At 42.3% G+C, this 16,217-nt stretch overlaps 1 protein-coding gene across 3 annotated transcripts in view; it reads right to left on the bottom strand.

Annotated features, from left to right (window-relative positions):
- NTRK2 (neurotrophic receptor tyrosine kinase 2) overlaps nt 1–16,217 on the bottom strand; it is a 407,230-nt gene that overhangs the window by 90,648 nt on the left and 300,365 nt on the right. For all 3 annotated transcript variants that reach the window (XR_009738137.1, XM_061426053.1, XM_061426054.1), the window contains one exon: nt 15,861–15,991. Coding sequence is in view for 2 of the 3 variants with exons in the window: in XM_061426053.1 (XP_061282037.1) it covers nt 15,861–15,991 (131 nt within the window). In the remaining variant the exon portion in view is untranslated. The remainder of the gene's footprint in view (nt 1–15,860; nt 15,992–16,217) is intronic.

The following is a 16,217-nucleotide window of genomic DNA, read 5'->3' as shown; positions in this document are numbered from 1 at the left end:
AATGCACCACTGGTTCTGCTTGGAAAGTGAGCAGATTTGGGCCAGTGAGTGCTCAGAGAGGCCATAAAGCTGTGATAGTCATTGCTATAGAAACTGCACATTTCTTCATATAATAACAAAATGAACAGTGACTGAAAATTTGAGGTCTACGGCTCTGCTCCCGTTCAGCTCAGAAAACTGGGCTCATACACTTTCAAACTAATCTCCTCTCATATCTGTTGCATTCCAAGTGAGAAGAACTTATCTTGGCGATTTGTTTACCTTGGTTTCACCCATCGGCAAGTTCTTAGCTGCTTTTTTTTCAATCTACCCACTGTTTTGTAGATGAGGTGAACAGATGGACATGAAGAGATGTCCCTCATGTCCTTATCAGCTTTGGGCTCACAGAGCAAAACACACATGGAGCATTTCTTACACTCAGATTTTCATTATGATTTTGGTAAGTGCCCATCTCCCCTACGTCCTTTGACAGAAGTGTGTTGTGTTCACACATTTATCACTGGCTGCCAATCTCAGTGTCTGGCAACAGACACTGACCCATGAGGTCTGTGCAAACTAGAGATTAAGGAGCATTGGGAAGGGATGAAAAGTGATTGGTCATCTGGAAAGACAGAGCGTGAGCCCAAGTAAGGAACAGAAATGAAGGAAGCATCTGGAAGAGAAAGCAGGTAGGAGGATGCAAGGTTAAGGAGAGGACAGCCCAAAGCACTCTCTCCTAGATAGCTGGCCCCAAAGTTTGTGTAGATTTTAACACTGGTGATACCCACAGGGGAGCAGTTCTAGCTTCACATCAAAATAATATCATATATGAAATGAGTCACCAGTCCAGGTCCAATGCACGATACTGGATGCTTGGGGCTGGTGCACTGGGATGACCCAGAGGGATGGTACAGGGAGGGAGGAGGGAGGAGGGTTCAGGATGGGGAACACGTGTATACCTGTGGCGGATTCATGTTGATATATGGTTAAACTAATACAATATTGTAAAGTTAAAAAATAAAATTAAATAAAAAAATAAAATAATTAAAAAAAAAATCCAAGTTCAAACCTTGGCTCTGCTCTGGACCTCTCTGAACTCTGGTTTTCTCTTCTGTAGGGTAAGGAAAGGGTAACAAAGTCATTTCCTTCACAGGCTGCCTGGGAGGACTAGGTGAGGTAGTCTAAGCTGAAATACCTCCCTAGCTCCCCGGTACAAACTGATATTTGGGAGATTCAAACTTGAAACTTCAACCAATTTGCATTCAATTCGCTCATGCTAAGTAAGATCTGAGAAGGCCAAAAGATGCATGGATAAGGCATGAGGCCAGTCCAAGGCATGAAAGTACCTCTGAGACTGCCTTGGTTCCCTCCTGAAATCCATTGAAGCCTGTGGCACTTTCTCAGAGATCCAGTCTCTTTATGCAGTCTGCTTTGAGTTGCTGAGATAATTCATTTCTAAGGCCTTATTCCATCTTTAACCATGAATTGGAGGAGGCAACTGAGATTTTCAGGTCATTATCAAAAAGCATGAACACATTCTGCAGGTAAACATTCTTCTCAAGTTTCAGGTATGTAGTATTGACTCAAGAATGTTAGATTGTGTGTATGTGTGTTAGAGAGAGAGTGAAAGAGAGAGATGAAGGGATGTCAGACAGCAGGGTAGAGTGCGAAGGAAGACAGGGTTTTCTTGTGTTGGGGGCATCAAACTGAAAGACTTAACAAACATCTCATATTTCCATTCCCCAGAGCAAAATCCTACAAGAAGAAACTCCACTGTCAGTGCAAAACTATGCTTAAAAACTGTGCTTCAGTACTATTTCTCAATTTAAGAAAGCAGATCTCACTATTCATGGGACAAACGTATTTAACAAATCTGGCTTCATCCTATGTATGTGCCCATCCATTTTTACATGTCAAGTTCTTTTGCTAAATTATGATCCAATTCTATTTTAAGAGATTCAGAAAATATGGCGGTAACGAGTTGGGCAAAATCATCTTCTGAATTTGGCACTCGAAGGACAGAATTTTTCTAAGGGTGGAACCACAGCCAGACAGCAATCAGAAGCTGGAAAAATCCTGCTATCAACCCTATTTATAAATTTCGTCTCTGTTTTAGCACCGTGGCTGATTGTCATTTTACTCAATTAAGGGTGGCTTGGCTAGTTCCCCAAGTCCCTTGGCAATGGACACAGGGTGGCAGCTTCCCTCACTGACAGTCCCTTCCACTTAAGTTTCATTTTGACAGGAGTATTTGCCCCATCATTGAACACTGCCATTTTCTTACTCCCAGCATCTGCTTTGTAGCTTCATTTCATCTTATTCCTGGTGAATTTCCTGACACTCTAAAGACGCCATCCTTTCTGAAGACATTCTCAAGGGAGAAGACTTATCTAGAGCTTCAGTGAGTTACTGCCTGGTGTTCACATTGATCCAGAGTTGGAAGAGTGGATTAAAATGAAATAAACTCAAGTACAGAACTGAAGTGAAGGTAAAATAGGAGAAAAAAACAAAGGAAGATTAACATTTATCTGAAATGCTTCCACAGAATATTAAGGCTAATGGGAAGCTAGTAGGAGAAGCCAGAGGACTTATTTGAAACTATTGGTGTGGCTGGATGCTGTGGGACATGACAAATGATTGTGCGTTCAAAGTATATGTGGTTTAGGACTTGTTTTTCAGTTGCCAAGTTGTGTCCAACTCTTCACAACCTCATGGACTGTAGCATACCAGGCTTCCTGTACCTCACCATCTCCAGAGTTTGCCCAAGTTTATGTCCTTGAATCAGTGATGCCATCCACCTATCTCATCCTCTGTCACCCTCTTCTCCTTCTGCCTTCAATCTTTCCCAGCATCAGGGTTTTTTTCCAGTGATACAAGGTAAAATCAAGACTATCCTTTTTAACATGCTGACCTTATATCCTTCTCTTATACATTTTCTTTAATTTTATTTTTAAACTTTACAATATTGTATTGGTTTTGCCAAATATCGAAATGAATCCACCACAGGTATACATGTGTTCCCCATCCTGAACCCTCCTCCCTCCTCCCTCCCCATACCATCCCTCTGGGTCGTCCCAGTGCACCAGCCCCAAGCATCCAGTATCGTGCATCGAACCTGGATTGGCGACTCGTTTCATACATGATATTATACATGTTTCAATGCCATTCTCCCAAATCTTCCCACCCTCTCCCTCTCCCTCTCCCACAGAGTCCATAAGACTGTTCTATACATCAGTGTCTCTTTTGCTTTCTTGTATACAGAGTTATTGTTACCATCTTTCTAAATTCCATATATATGCATTAGTATACTGTATTGATGTTTTTCTTTCTGGCTTACTTCACTCTATAATAGGCTCCAGTTTCATCCACCTCATTAGAACTGATTCAAATGTATTCTTTTTAATGGTTGAGTAATACTCCATTGTGTATATGTACCACAGCTTTCTTATCCATTCATCTGCTGATGGACATCTAGGTTGCTTCCATGTCCTGGCTATTATAAACAGTGCCAAGATGAACATTGGGGTATACGTGTCTCTTTCCCTTCTGGTTTCCTCAGTGTGTATGCCCAGTAGTGGGATTGCTGGATCATAAGGCAGTTCTATTTCCAGTTTTTTAAGGAATCTCCACACTGTTCTCCATAGTGGCCGTACTAGTTTGCATTCCCACCAACAGTGTAAGAGGGTTCCCTTTTCTCCACACCCTCTCCAGCATCTATTGCTTGTAGACTTTTGGATCGCAGCCATTCTGACTGGCGTGAAATGGTACCTCATAGTGGTTTTGATTTGCATTTCTCTGATAATGAGTGATGTTGAGCATCTTTTCATGGGTTTGTTAGCCATCTGTATGTCTTCTTTGGAGAAATGTCTGTTTAGTTCTTTGGCCCATTTTTTGATTGTGTCATTTATTTTTCTGGAGTTGAGCTGGAGGAGTTGCTTGTATATTTTTGAGATTAGTTGTTTGTCAGTTGCTTCATTTGCTATTATTTTCTCCCATTCGAAGGCTGCCGAGTATTTTTTAACTCTTATACATTTTAGAGAGCAGAGAAACAGAGTTAAGGTGAAAGATAAAAAAAGAGATTATTATGGCAAAACCTTATTATTCTCTATGCATACCACTGTGCTTAAAGCATAAAAGACAATGAGTAAACTCTCCTACAAGGCAACAAATATCTGTGAGAATTGTGGCCAACATGCCTAAGTGTTTCTGGGTCAAGATCTGTTTCTAACTGAGACTGTTTACTCTTCTGATATCTTCCAGATCTGCACTGTTCAAAATGGTAGCCAACAGCTACATGTGGTCAGTGATAATTTGAACTATAGCTGGTCCAAACTGAGATGTGCTGCTGCAAGTGTAAAATACAGATTTCAGATTTTGAAAACTTGGTATGCATAAAATATCTCATTAATATTTTTAGATTAACAGTATGTTGAAATGAAAATATTTTAGGTAGATTGAGTTAAGTAAAATACATTAATAAAATTAGTTTCATCTGCATGTTTACACTTTTTTTTTTTTTATTCTTCCAATTTTATTTTATTTTTAAACTTTACATAATTGTATTAGTTTTGCCAAATATCAAAATGAATCCGCCACAGGTATACATGTGTTCCCCATCCCGAACCCTCCTCCCTCCTCCCTCCCCATACCATCCCTCTGGGCCGTCCCAGTGCACCAGCCCCAAGCATCCAGCATCATGCATCGAACCTGGACTGGCAACTCGTTTCCTACATGATATTTTACATGTTTCATTGCCTGGAGAGGGTGTGGAGAAAAGGGAACCCTCTTACACTGTTGGTGGGAATGCAAACTAGTACAGCCACTATGGAGAGCAGTGTGGAGATTCCTTAAAAAACTGGAAATAGAACTGCCTTATGACCCAGCAATCCCACTGCTGGGCATACACACTGAGGAAACCAGAAGGAAAGAGACACGTGTACTCCAATGTTCATCGCAGCACTGTTTATAATAGCCAAGACGTGGAAGCAACCTAGATGTCCATCAGCAGATGAATGGATAAGAAAGCTGTGGTACATATACACAATGGAGTATTACTCAGCCATTAAAAAGAATACATTTGAATCAGTTCTAATGAGGTGGATGAAACTGGAGCCTATTATACAGAGTGAAGTAAGCCAGAAGGAAAAACATAAATACAGTATACTAACGCATATATATGGAATTTAGAAAGATGGTAACAATAACCCGGTGTACGAGACAGCAAAAGAGACACTGATGTATAGAACAGTCTTATGGACTCTGTGGGAGAGGGAGAGGGTGGGAAGATGTGGGAGAATGGCAATGAAACATGTAAAATATCATGTAGGAAACGAGTTGCCAGTCCAGGTTCGATGCATGATGTTTACACTTTTTAATGTGCAGACTAGGAAATTTTAAAAGACAAACGGTTCGTGGTTTGCTTTGTGACTCACATTGTACTTCTACTGGACAGATCCATTCTATAAAATCCACCTTAGTAGGCTATTAATGAGCCAATCTGCTTTGGGGGAAAATAATGCTAAACTGATAATAAGCCATCAGGGGCTTCCCTGGTGGCTCAGAGGGTAAAGCGTCTGCCTGCAATGCAGGAGACCTGGGTTTGATCCCCGGGTCAGGAGGATCCCCTGGAGAAGGAAATGGCAACCCACTCCAGTACTCTTGCCTGGAAAATCCCATGGACAGAGAAGCCTGGTAGGCTACAGTCCATGGGATCGCAAAGAGTTGGACACGACTGAGCAACGACTTCACTTTGACTTCACTTTCAATGCTAAACTGAAATAGCGTTAAGACAGACACCCTCCTCATAAGGTTCCTTACAGGCAATGATTACTCAAGTATTTGGAAAGAGATGGTGAAGGACAGGGAAGCCTGGCATGCTGCAATCCACAGGTCACAAAGAGTTGGACACAACTGAGCAAGTAAGCAACAACAATAGCCACAAGACTATGATTCTTCTAACTTATAGGGTCATCTATGAAGAAAAGTAGATAAAGCTTCTAACCAATTCTTACAAAAGTGAAATTTTGAGGAGTATATTTTAATAAATTCAGAGACAGAGCTTGATAGAAATAAAATGTTAGAAACTAAGAAGAGTGTAGTAACTACCCTCCTAACATTCCTAGAAATGTAAAAGCTAATTAGATGACAATAAAAACAATAATGCTCACACACACCCCCAGATAGTGCTCACTGTACTAGAAACCAACACTCTGTGTATATCAGCTCAATGATACGGGACTGGCCCTTGCAAGGATTTTAAATATATACCAAGTGGCAGTCTCAAATGCAAGATTCATAGCCAGGGTGTTGATTGCTGCTATGTTTATTTTCAAAACCATGGTCTCATGGTTCCAACTCTAACAATTCAAACATCTAATGGGAATCATGAGATTAATTTCTAATTCACATAGTTTAAGTACTTAGAGAATTTGGGGAATAAGATTGATGGTTTGTGTGTGTATATTATATCAAGTTGCATATTACAAATGCTAATCTTTGAAAGACAGGAAACTAATTCACAGCAACTGTCATATTAGAGAAATATTGACTCAAAAGAATGAATCAGAAGTTGGCCTCCAATATGGACAATTGCAAGATACTTACAGGCTTTAAATACACCAGCATTCAATTGACTGAGATAATTCCACTGGATAGAAAAGAGCTGATGGATCACTGTAGACCCTGATTTGACTCTGATTTGGGCTGTCATGTTAAAGTCATTTAAAAAGCAGCCCATCTACCACAATGCATATTTTCCAGAGATGCAAAGGAGTAAAATGAATACCCCGGCTATGTTTGGTATCAGATGAGTCCTCAGTAGAGTGGAATGTACTGCTTGGTTTCAGCATTTCTGAAAAGATGTATGTAAATTGGAGAAAAGCCAAGAAAAAAAGGGTTAAGGAGACAAATTAACGAGACAAAAAACAGGTCTCCCATCAAAGGTTAAAAGTTGAAGTTACTGGGGAAGGGACATTGATGGAGCAACTTAATAACTGGGGCCCAAGTGACTCCAGTACAAGAGGGATTCTGACACGGGAAATGTTGCTGCCCATCTTACAGCACATATGAGTGTGCACACACACACATACACGAGCACATACATACACATGCACTCACCAGGAAAGAATGCACTCCCACTATAAGAAGATAGAGATCTATTTAGCAATGTCCAGACAATAAGATGATTAAGTCTTTTAGCAAGCCACTATTAAAAGTTTTACAATTTGTTACCAGAAACTTATAAAGATGGAATTGATAGTATTTTCTGCAACATTATATTCTGTTAAGGAATATAAACTATCTTTTAAGGGCAACACTGACAAATATTCTCTTAACTACATTAATCTTGTCATCAATTTCTATTTGTGGGAAAGGAATTTCACATACTAAAGTAAATTAAGAAGAGGAGAGGGGCACAGGAAGAGGGAGGAATGGGTGAGAGACTTCACAAAATAATCAAGATGTGAGAACAGAAGGATGACTCTTCTTAAAAATTAAAAAGAAGGAAGGAAAGAATAAAGACAAGAAGGAGAAAAGGAAGGAAGAGAAGAAGGGAGAAAGAAAATAGCCGTCTGGTTTAGAAATAAACTTGTGTGGAGAACTCTTGACACTCTTTTTTTATTTTATTTTATTTTATTTTTAAGCTTTACATAATTGTATTAGTTTTGCCAAATATCAAAATGAATCACACTCTTTCTTATCTAAAGATTGTTTCCCTGTTCCAGAACTGGTGGTTCCTGGAAAGCGGTTCTTTTCAAGCTCTTCCACTTACAAATATTTTAAGACAACTGGCTTTAGTTGCTTCTGGCCTATAAGTGGTCTCATCTGTGTCACGTGACCACACTGGATTCTGGGACTGCGGGCAGGTGCCTGGCAGGAACACTGAGTGGAATAACTGGACATATGGTATTTCCTTGTTGAGGAATCTGAAGGTGAGTTATAGATACCATGGGAGCAGCAGCTGGCAGGAGGCAGCAGCCTAAGCCAGGGAGCAGAGAGGGGTGAGACAGCTGTGTCATGCCAGCAGGGAGGCCTGGAGGAGAGACCTAGTGCCTCCTGCAAGGATAACAAAGGGACTGCCCTAAGGGCCAATTCAGATCCTAGTGCGCTTCTAGATCCCAACTGCTCTACTCACAGTGAGGTCCTGCAAGTCCTATTTAAGTTGGTCATCTTTCAGTTTTTCCTGTCAGATCTCTTTTCTCTGTCTTCTCACTTAGAAGCTCTAACATTCTTACAGGGAACAAACGCCTCCCTACATTTGGTCAACATGTGTGAGGAGAGCTGACCTCATCTTCCATTTGCAGGGATAGGCATGTGACCCAGGCCTGTATAATCAGAACATTCTATTCCCTTGGCTGGAGGGCCTGGTGAAACAACTCAAGATAAACCAATAGGAGTTGGCCCTTCGACTTGTGCATAATTGTTGGGAAAGAGGAGTTCTCTTTTGGGTTGCTAGGATGCTGCTGCTGCTGCTGCTGCTGCTAAGTGGCTTCAGTCGTGTCCAACTCTGTGCGACCCCATAGACGGCAGCCCACCAGGCTCCCCCGTCCCTGGGATTCTCCAGGCAAGAACACTGGAGTGGGTTGCCATTTCCTTCTCCAATGCATGAAAGTGAAAAGTTAAAGTGAAGTCACTCAGTTGTGTCCAACTCTTAGTGATCCCATGGACTGCAGCCTACCAGGCTCCTCCGTCCATGGGATTTTCCAGGCAAATACTGGAGTACTGGAGTGGGGTGCCATTACCTTCTCCAGGGTTGCTAGGATGGCTGCATGTAAACCCAGAGAAGTTGTTGCTGAATCTTTACCATAGTGTGGGGAGAACCTGTCCAAGAATGCATTCAGCATGGAAGAAAGCAAAGCCGAGAGACGTAAAGAGAGAAAGAGAGAGAGAGAGGGAATTGCTGATGCCGGGGAGCTAGCTATGCCTGAAGCTAGAGCACCAACAGCAAGGTTTTCCAGTAGTTTGGGCAAACAAATTCCCTTTCTGCTTAAACCAGCTTGAGTTGGGTTTCCAGTGAACATTATACTGCTCTTATTATCAAAGCTGATTGAGATGTTTTGCTTGCACCCCCTCATGAGGCCAAAGCACTCACTCTGGAATTTTCTTTATTTCCACCTATTTCCTTGAATTGCTTTTCTACTTGGGAAAACAAGAATATCTCTCTTATCATCATACACAATTGAGCAAAACTACCCACTCCTTTGTATTACCTCATACATCATGTTGAATTTCCTCAATTTGGTTTATAGGGCATGTGTAGGATTCAGTACACTAAAATATGATGCATTGAGCCTTGGGCTGATGTGGAGGTTAGAGTTTTAGTCCTTGGTCTGACATTGAGTGATCTCGTTCAAGCTATGTGACTTTGGAAGGATTATTTATCTTCTCTGGGCCCCTCTTCTGCTTCCTCATTGGCAAAAAAAGTATGAGTTAAACTAAAGAATTTCAATAATAGCTCTATATTTCTGCATAGTGATTCAGTTATTTCTAAAATGATTTCTCATTAGATTACATCATATATATATATATATATATATATACACACACACACACACACACATATACTATACACACATATAAATAGCTGATCAAATCATTTCCTTACTTGGAAGTGCCAACTGCCAACTCTTTACTTTTTCAAAGGGCTCTTTTTCAATAGGCCATCCATCCATCCAACAAGCATTTGTTGCCTGCCACTACATACTAGGCAATGTGCTGAAAGGCATGATCCCTACCCTCAAGAATATGCCACTCTACTGGAGAAGATAGACAAATGTTGTTGATTAAATATACCCACAAATACATGTACTGATTAACAGCCTTAACAAATGCTCTCAAGGACAAGTACAGATGCCTTAATAACATGGAACTGGGAGGTCTGACCTAGACCAGGGAGTAGCAAGGGGAAGTTTCCTTGAAGGGGTAACTTGAGATGAGAGCTGATGGGTGAAGGGAGCTGTATGGCTCTTATGTTGGGCTGGGCCCCCCAGGCACGGACATGGCCATGGTGTGTTAGATGCTACGTGAGCTGGCTTGTGGCAACGTGCCACCGAGTGTATCAGTCAACTTTGCCAAAACCCTTGCATCATTTCCTCTGTTGTTGATAAGCAAATATTTAGCAATATGAAAAGAAAAAGCCCTTCATTAGATACTAAAGAAAGTGCCTGCAGAGCTCAGACATCACTATTTCGCGCCTTGCCAAGTCTTCTTGTACAGCATCTATGACTCGTTTTAACTCATGCCTCAAGGAAGTCACTCAGCTTCTCTGGATTTGTCATCTATAAAACACGAGACGTGGGTTATAGATATGATTCCTAAGGCCTCTCTTGTGTTCAGCACTTTATGTTTTTAGGAATACACCTGAGTTAGTGGAGAGGGGGAAGAGAGACCATGAATCCTACAAAGCCCACTTGTGGCTATATTTAAAAAAATGAAAATTAGTGTGCATTCACAGCACAAGGAAATGTTGTAGGAATTGTAGCTATTGAAAAGCAAATTGGATGGAGCCAAAAATAGTTAATGCATCCACAGCTAATGCAGAGAAACTGCAATGAAGTGTTTCCTTGGCAATTGAGTTACTTAAAGATAAAGGAATTATTTTGATCAAAGGCTCGTTTCTATGCATCTCATTTTCTCTATGGGTTCTCCAGTTGTCTTTCAGTGGGAAGGCACAAATCCATTTCACTAAGAAACAAAGGTCATCCAAAAATATCAAGAAAAGGGCAATCCAACTGGATCCAAACAAGCAGATACTCTAATGGGAAAGGCTGACTCAGGCCATGAACCCTTGAGGGGTCTGCACAAGCCTAGGCTAACTCGCATCTTAAACTGACTTCTGCGGATTGCTCAAGCTCTTTAGTCATTTGGAACAAGCAGCGTCAAAATTTACAGGAACCTGACATCTGTCAGTCTGAATGCAAAACCTTGGATTTCAAATCAGTCAGCTCCTTCTAGAGAAGGAAAGAGGACAATAGCTGCTATTTCTTAGCATGCATAATCAATGCTGCAGGGGTTGCTAGGCAACGGGCAGAAAGACTGTCAAACATCCTTGGGTGCCTCCAATGGAAGAGAAGCAGCCCCGGCAGCCACTCCTCAGAGGTGACAGGCTATGGAGGCCCTGGAGGCCACGTTCAGTTCCTTTAAAAAAAAATTCCCTTACTGTGGTCAGGAAGGCACCATAGACATTTTCCTCTCAGACTTATCAGATAGTCTTTGAATATACTTACAATGGGCCCACGTGCCTAAAAATGAGCCGGTAAGGCTGGCAAGAGGCAGCTCCATGTGTTATTCTGATCCCATTCATTCCAGAGCCCATGAAAAATCGGACTTGTTTCTTGCATAGCTGTAGCCTCTGGATCTCAGACAGTTAAAATGGGCCCCCGCCCTGCTGAAGCTTGAAATCATTCTGGCCAAGGTAAGCAAAGCCTCTGATTTCCACAAAAGGCCACATTTGAGGTCAGGGAGATGAGATTTCTTTGGTGTACAACCTTGAAGTTGAAATGACTTTTTAAGCTGTAGGTATTTTGTTCTCACTACTTGAGATAAAGGGACAAATTTTCTTTGTTTTCTTTTTCAGCAGTTTTGATTAAAGAGCAAACACTCATCGTGGGTTGTTAATCTGCAAACAATTATTTGGCAAAGCCAGGAGGTTCATGGGGACTGGGGCCTGGGTCTGGGTTGAACATGGGATGAGGGCTGTGATTGGGATTTAAAGAAAGGCTGTAGTCCATGGGGTCGTGAAGAGTCAGACATAACTGAGCGACTTCACTTTCACTCTTCACTTTCATGCATTGGAGAAGGAAATGGCAACCCACTCCAGTGTTCTTGCCTGGAGAATCCCAGGGATCGGGGAGCCTAGTGGGCTGCCGACTATGGGGTCGCACAGAGTCGGACATGACTGAAGCGACTTAGCAGCAGCAGCAGCACCAACAGTAGTGATGGGAAGCATGCTGTGGGCAGGACTACCGGCTGAACATTGCTGACACCGGCTAATCCTTCATCTTTACTAGATCGAGCTCTGAAATCCTGTTTAGCATGAGTTTGGAAGGAAAAGTGATGTCTGAGTTAAAGGTGCCCTGGATTTAGCTGTGTAGCACTGGCTCCTTAAGGACACTGCAAGAAGTACAGAGGAGCAAGCACAGAATTAGAAATAACAGGAACGTGAAAGGCGATACCCGCTGAGAAATTTTGGGTCTATTTCTATCCAGCTGAGGGCTTCCCACGTGGCACTAGTGGTAAAGAACCCACCTGCCAGTGCAGGAGACATAAGACATGTCGGTTCGATTCTTGGGTTGGGAAGATCCCCTGGAGGAGGGCATGGCAACCCACTCCAGTATTCTTCCCTAGAGAATGCCATGGACAGAGGAGCCTGGCAGGCTACAGTCCATGGGGTCGCAAAGAGTCGGACACGACTGAAGCGACTTAGCAGCAGCAGCAGCACCAACAGTAGTGATGGGAAGCATGCTGTGGGCAGGACTACCGGCTGAACATTGCTGACACCGGCTAATCCTTCATCTTTACTAGATCGAGCTCTGAAATCCTGTTTAGCATGAGTTTGGAAGGAAAAGTGATGTCTGAGTTAAAGGTGCCCTGGATTTAGCTGTGTAGCACTGGCTCCTTAAGGACACTGCAAGAAGTACAGAGGAGCAAGCACAGAATTAGAAATAACAGGAACGTGAAAGGCGATACCCGCTGAGAAATTTTGGGTCTATTTCTATCCAGCTGAGGGCTTCCCACGTGGCACTAGTGGTAAAGAACCCACCTGCCAGTGCAGGAGACATAAGACATGTCGGTTCGATTCTTGGGTTGGGAAGATCCCCCGGAGGAGGGCATGGCAACCCACTCCAGTATTCTTCCCTAGAGAATGCCATGGACAGAGGAGCCTGGCAGGCTACAGTCCATGGGGTCGCAAAGAGTCAGACACGACTGAAGCAACTGAGCACACACTACCGAGCTGAGGCCTCTCAGCTATTCCTACACTATCCTCTAGGTTTCCCTCATCTCCTACGATTTTCTCACATTCAAAGCTTTCACCTTGTGACCTCATGAAGTGAACAGATTCCTGGATGGCCTCCAAACATCAGTGGGAAACATGGCCCAGACCTTGGCCCCAGGGTCCTCATTGTCCTTGTCTATGACACATGCGAGATTGGGGTTACATGTTCCCAGAATGTCTTCCAGCTCTATCCTTGTATCGGGCTCTGAATCTCCAAAAATAGAGGCACCTTTTGGTCCCATTTTTCCAAAGGGGGAAAAAAAGATAACAGCAGAAGAAAGCGAAGACTGCAGATATAACACTGCCAAATGTTCTGAACATTTTGTGCTTTAAAAAAAATAACAAACTTTTTGAGTCAATGAAAGAAGAGAGGAAGCCATCTCAGCAGCAGGAATTAAACATCCTCAGGGTCCCTGCAGGATCCTCCTTTCACTCCACTCACCCCGCTTGACCTTGATTCTCTCCCACATCTCCCTTCCCCTCTTCTCTCCTCTGTCTCACTACCCCCTCCACTTTCCTATCTTACTGAGATGATGTTTATTTCATAGATATTACATTTCTCATCCCTAGAAAGGCCTGTCCTTTATTCACCCCAAAGTAGAGCTTTTTAGGAGCCTTTCCTGAGAGTTTAAGTGTATCTGAACCGCTCGGCTTAGTCACTTTTGATGGCAAGGAAAGCAGATGCATGGTGTTTCATTAGGATGAACTGTAACAGAAACTGTGTTTAGTCTGAAGGTTGGGAAAGTTCAAGAATCATTTTATTTCTCTCCTCGGTTACCCATTACGCATAAAGTATTTTAAGGCTAAATACAACAGTAATGGAATATGTATCTTTTAAAAACTGAAAAGTTCCTCAGTACCATTTTTCTATATTCCCTTATATATGTGTCAATATACAATATTTGTTTTTGTCTTTCAGACTTATTTCACTCTGTATAATAGGATGAACTGAGGTTCATCCACCTCAGTTCAATTTGCAGGGCAGGTATAGAGAAGAAGACATAGAAAACAGACTTGTGGACACAATGAGGGAAGGAGAGGGTGAGACAACTTCAGAGAGTAGCGCTGAAACATACACAGTACCGTGTGTAAAATGGCATTTATTTCCTCATTATAGCCAGGACAATGTTCAACTAGTGGTAAGTTGCTGTATAACAGGCGGCTCAGCTCAGAGCACTGTGGCAACCTAGAGGGCTGGGTTGGGGTGGGGATGGGGGAAAAGTTCAAGAGGGAGGGGACATAGGTATGCTTATGGCTGATTCACGAAGTTGTACAGCAGAAACCAACACAACTCTGTAAGGCAATTATCTTCCAATTAAAAATGAATAAAAGTTAAAACGTTAAAAGACCAGAAAGATAAATAAATAAATAAAACACATCCATCAACTCACAAAGAAAGTTGTCCTGGTGATAATGAGGAAATAAATGCCATTTGTATAAATACTTTGCATTTGGCCAAACGAACAAAGAAAAACCAAAACTCAATCATCTTACGTTGGGTCAAGAAGTTACATTTTATTACATTAGCCACGTACTTATTCATTTGGCCCTTAACTCATTTTATAAACATATGCCTCTCTTAAGTGTTTTACATAAGTTGTACCTTGGTGATTTTTTTAAAACATTTTGACAGTGCATATGTAAAAGATACGCTGAAGTTTTTTGTGCTATTTGTGTTGATCCTTGTGATTTAGAGGGCCCAGTGGAAATTTTAGCCCTTTCAATAATGTTTATTTATTTTTATTTTTTTAATATAAATTTATTTATTTTAATTGGAGGCTAATTACTTTACAATTTTATTGAAGATGCTGCTGCTGCTAAGTTGCTTCAGTTGTGTCCGACCCTGTGCAACCCCATAGACAGCAGCCCACCAGGCTCCCCCATCCCTGGGATTCTCCAGGCAAGAACACTGGAGTGGGTTGCCATTTCCTTCTCCAATGCATGAAAGTGGAAAGTGAAAGGGAAGTCACTCAGTCGTGTCTGACTCTTCGCGACCCCATGGACTGCAGCCACCAGGCTCCTCCGTCCATGGGATTTTCCAGGCAAGAGTACTGGAATGGGTTGCCATTTCCTTCTCCATATTGAAGATGAGGTCTCCTTTAAAAGAATTATTGTAATTTAACATATATGCATTCATTATTTTATTTTTATTTTCCATGCCATGTAGCATGTGTGATCTTAGTTCCCTGACCAGGGATCGAACCTGCATCGTCTGCAGTGAAAGCATGGAGCTTTACAACAAATGGACTGCCAGGGGATTCCTCAGGTCTCCTTTTTAGAGTTTATGGAGAAATGGTTATGACAAAAGACTTTCAGACTTCTGTATTTCAATAAAATCTCGTGTCTCCTAGGGCGGTAAGATCCATCCCCCAGAGATGTTCCCCTTCCAGATGCCATGTCTGGGGCCTTGGAGATATTTGGAAGGGACAAAGTAAGTATAACAAAACATCTCAGGGGAAATGAGGCTGAGAGAGGGAAGTGAAGGCCACAGTGTCCTTTCCAGGTCTTCTGAACATGAGACAAGCTCCAGCTGAACTTGGACATGCTCCGGGCAATCTGAGGAGAAAGCGAAGTCTCCAGGTTTAGTGGGTTGGATTGTGTTTGACCCCACTGACTTCTGTCCAGAGTTCAGTTAACACTGACTGGGGAGAGTAGCTCAGAGATATCCACAGCCTGTAGGCTGGAAAGATGTTCCTGAGCAGAACCCATTGTCCCTGTGCCCCAAACATCCTTTCCACTTTCCATCACTTAAAGGAATTTGGACACATCTACCATGGCAGATATACTTTGCTCCTGAAATGGTCACTGCGATGAAATAAAATAAAGCAACACTTCCACATGTGAGTAGTGACCATGGGTAATGAGACATTCTGGAGTGTTCGCTTACCTTCACGGCCACCAAGATCTTGTCCTGCTCAGGACAGAGGTTATAGCATTCAGCAAGGAAAACTTTTCCAAAGGCTCCTTCACCTAGCTCCCTTTTCAAGACAATGTTGTGTCGCTTGATGTGCTGAACAACTGTAAGACAAAGACAGAACGGAAATTGGAATCGAGGCAGCCAGAGCTGAAGGCAAAGGGCAGGAGTCGGCAGGCTGCATCCTAAGCTCACAGACCTAAAGTCTCTCCTCTACACATAGAAAACTGGAGGATAAACTCAGCATCCATCCTCAAGATCCACCCAGAAGGCTTCCAGGCAGTCGGTGGTTTAGGCTTGCTCTCCAGAATGGAATCACTGTTTTTGATA

The sequence above is a fragment of the Bos javanicus genome, chromosome 8, assembly GCF_032452875.1.
Source record: "Bos javanicus breed banteng chromosome 8, ARS-OSU_banteng_1.0, whole genome shotgun sequence".
Classification (NCBI taxonomy): domain Eukaryota; kingdom Metazoa; phylum Chordata; class Mammalia; order Artiodactyla; family Bovidae; genus Bos; species Bos javanicus.
The sequence above is the reverse complement of the archived record's forward strand: the minus strand, read 5'-3'. Positions and strand labels throughout refer to the sequence as shown.